Source organism: Microtus oregoni, unplaced genomic scaffold (genome assembly GCF_018167655.1).
Source record: "Microtus oregoni isolate MIOR12 unplaced genomic scaffold, Mior012 000025F_ref0000491, whole genome shotgun sequence".
Lineage (NCBI taxonomy): Eukaryota > Metazoa > Chordata > Mammalia > Rodentia > Cricetidae > Microtus > Microtus oregoni.
In genome coordinates, this window is record NW_024543084.1 from 15534477 (window position 1) to 15538049 (window position 3573).

At 42.2% G+C, this 3573-nt stretch overlaps 1 protein-coding gene across 1 annotated transcript; it reads left to right on the forward strand.

Annotated features, from left to right (window-relative positions):
- Positions 1-450: 450 nt before the first annotated feature.
- Positions 451-666, forward strand: LOC121462517 (general transcription factor IIH subunit 5-like). Its single transcript, XM_041674122.1, has one exon. The coding sequence runs from the start codon at positions 451-453 to the stop codon at positions 664-666; it is 216 nt and encodes a 71-aa protein (XP_041530056.1).
- The last annotated feature ends 2907 nt before the right edge of the window (positions 667-3573 follow it).

Sequence of the window (3573 nt, forward strand, 5' to 3'; positions counted from 1 at the left end):
AAAGAAAAAAAGGGAAATATAGCCATGATAGGATAAAAGGGTAGATTATTGAATCTACTCTGAAAAGAAAAATGGAGGCTATCGATATAAACATAGATATAATAAGATAAAAGGTTATTTATTTAGTCTACTTTTAAAAAGCAGCTGCATGTTTTATATTAGATTGGACTTTTGTATACTGCATACAAATTTTGTATATTGATACAAATTTGAGATTAATTTTGTTAGAACATACTGTACATACATTTCTTCTCTTGTTCAAGGTATTGTACCTATACAAGTCATTTAACAATATAATGAGGCAGACGCGATGATGCGGGCATGCACAGTGCAGGCACAGTGGGAGCGACGCCATAAAGGTTCCTGTACCTGTGGGCAGAGGAAGGCTGCAGGCTCTGAGTCACTTGGAGCATATCCTTGAGGTCATCTGCACCATCTGCCTGGAAAAAGATGGTCAAGGTCTTGAAAGGAGTGCTCATAAAATGCGATCCCGCCATGAAGCAGTTCTTGCTGTGCTCGGATGAGTCCAATGCCTTGGGGAAGAAGGTCATCATTCAAGAAATTGATGACGTACATGTCTTTGTCATTGCAGAGCTGGTTAATGCCCTCCAGGAACGAGTAGGGGAGCTGATGGACCAGGATGCCTTTTCTCTTCCCCAGAAGTGAAAATGCTAGATGTTGAGCGCTCGGAAACTACAAGCCACAGACATGGAAAAGAGGCCTGTTCTGTGTCTCATACAACACTTAGACTTTTTATGAGCATTTTGTGGGAAAGGCTGCAGCATCATTTATTCAGACAAAAGCCCCTAACTGAATTTGTTGGACCTTAAAAAAATCTTAAAGAAGAACTAACAATTGGCTGCAATTTGGCTTTTATTATTCTTTATTAAAATAATCATAATCATGCTGGTTGTTTGTAAAGGCCCTTGCCACCAAGCCTGACAGCCTGAATTTGATCCCAGGGAAGGGAAGACCTCTATGGTTGTCACCTGACCTCTGCATGTGCCCCCTTCCCACACAGACAAGCAAATGTAAGCAGATATAATAATAAATGATTTCCCTACCTTTTTAAACACCAATTAAATACATCAATAAAAACAATGTAATGCAAATTTCTAGTCCTTGAAAATTATTATTACCAACTGCTTAGGATAATAAAGAAATGCAGGTTAGTAGTTAATCACCCATTATAACAGAACTTGTAGTCACATTAAGTACGCCTTCAAGGTTAAACAAAGATATATTTTAAGTAGCCAGGTCATTTTCAAACACTTCAGAGATATATGTAATATAATAGTTAAGATGTTTTAATAACATGGGTTCAAGCTGGGCAGTGGTGGTGCACACCTTTAATCTCAGCACTCAGGAGGCAGAGGCAGGTGGATCTCTGTGAGTTCAAGGCCAGCCTGGTCTACAAGAGGACAGGACAGGCTCCAAAATTACAGAGAAACCCTGTCTTGAAAAACAAAACAAAACAAAAAAAAAAGATTGAGAGATGTCAAAAGATAGTTTTGGATGATAATGCAAGTTGTGACAGAAAGCAAATTAGGTACAAAACTTTGGACTCACCAAGATAGAAGAGATATGGAGTATTTTCTCTGAACTTGTCAAATGCAAATGGACTAGACATTGTTGACGTATTTATTGTCTCTATATATTGTATACAGTTATCATACTTATTGTATATAGTTTTCTTATATTAGTTATAGCCTTCTTTTTTATTTTAGACAAAAAAGGGGAAATGTAGTGGTGTTTCATTTGTATTTTAATAAATTAAGGTTACTTGAAGACCAGAATGCAAAACAGCTGCACCAGTCAGCCACAGAGGCCAGGCAGTGGTGGCACACACCTTTAACATCAGCAGCCATACTAGTTAGCCATAGAGGCCAAGTGGTGGTGGTGCACACCTTTAATCCCAGCACTAGAGAGGAATATAAAGCAGGATGAGACAGGAACTCACCCTCTTTCAGTCTGAAGATTCCGTAGAGGTAGGAGCTCTCTAGTGGTTTGACTGCTTTGCTTGTCTGATCTTCAGATTGAACCTCTATCTCTCTCTGGTTTTCTATTATTCATGCTACAATCTTCCCCAGCATTTGCTTCAGTTCCCGCCCTGACATCCCTCAATGATGGATTGTGGCCCAGAAGTGTAAGTCAAATAAACCCTTTTCTACCCATTTTGTTTTTTGGCTCGAGTGTGTTGTCATAGTACCAGGAAAGCCAATTAGAATGTCACGGCAACACCAGATGGCCAGTGTCCTTCTCCTTAGGAGGTCAGGTAACAGGGTCACATTCTTTTCTCAATTTGATATCTTCAATACACTCTAGGGCCTGGTTTTCTTTATTTTATTTTATTTTAGGCACACAAGTGGAGGTCAGAGGACAGCTTTTTGGAGTCAATTCTTTTTGCCTTTAGAGGCAGTCTCTCCCTCGTGTTTCTGCCACCCTGCACACTCTAAGCTTGTATAGGGAGATTAGAAGACAACTTACTGGGTTCTGTTCTTCCTTCCATGGTGTGAACTCCAGGGCAAGCTCAGGTTGTCAGGCTTGGAGGCAAGTGCCTTTACCCACTGAACCATCTTGCCAGCTCCCCTGCTCTCATTTTGTTGAGCTGGTTGTGGGGTTTCCTACTCATTTTAATGCCCACCCAGCTACCCCGTGAAATGACCCCTGAGGTTGGTGCGTGCACCCTTGGCTTGTTGCATATAAAGGGATCGAACAGCAAATATTCTACAGCCTGCTGTTTTCTCAGTAGCACAGCCTTTCCCAGACACAACAATGCAAGTCTATAACCCCAGACTTCAGGAGGCAAAGGCATGAGGGTCAACACAAGCTCCAGGCCAGCCTGGTCTATGTAGCAGGTAGACAAGGCAGGGCTTATAGCAAGTTCCTTTCTCAACAAAACAAAAGTCAACAGGGTTTCTCTGTGTATCGCTGACTGTCCTGGAACTTGTTCTACAGACCAAGATGGCCTCAAACTGAGAGATCCACTTGCCTCTGTCTCCCAAGTGCTGAGATTAAAGGCGTGTGCCAGCCACTACTTCTGGCTTTAAAAAAAATCTTTTGTTTGATACTTGTCAGAGTCAAAAGTAGGAGGGGGACAGTCCTCTGGACCAAGTGATTGGCAGATACATGCCAAGACAAAACATCACTTGTGCCTAGCACACATCACACACCTGTAATGGGAACACTTGATAAATTGAGGCAGGAGGATGAGGAACTTGAGGTCATCCTTGGCTACATACGGCGTTCAAGGCAAAGCTAGGCTACATGAGACCTGGACTAGAAAAGAAAGGTGGGGTTATGGGGGGTTGGAGAGATAGTTCTGGCTAAGAGCAGCTGCTGCTCTTGCAGAGACCTGCAGCCCCCAGTTCCCAGCACCCACACTGTCCTCTTCTGACCTGCCTGAACACCAAGCGTGCACATGGTCCACATACATGCATGCACACACTTGTGCACACAAAGTAAAAGCAAATCTTTTTGTTTTTCAGAGATTGAGTACTTGCAGCTAACTAACTTCTTATTGGTCTGCTGGGACTCTTGACATCTGGAGGTTCATCCTTTCTCTCCTAGTTC

What these genes read in the sequence shown, in the direction of transcription:
- LOC121462517 (XM_041674122.1), top strand. Translation starts at nt 451, where the DNA reads ATGGTCAAGGTCTTGAAAGGAGTGCTCATAAAATGCGATCCCGCCATG.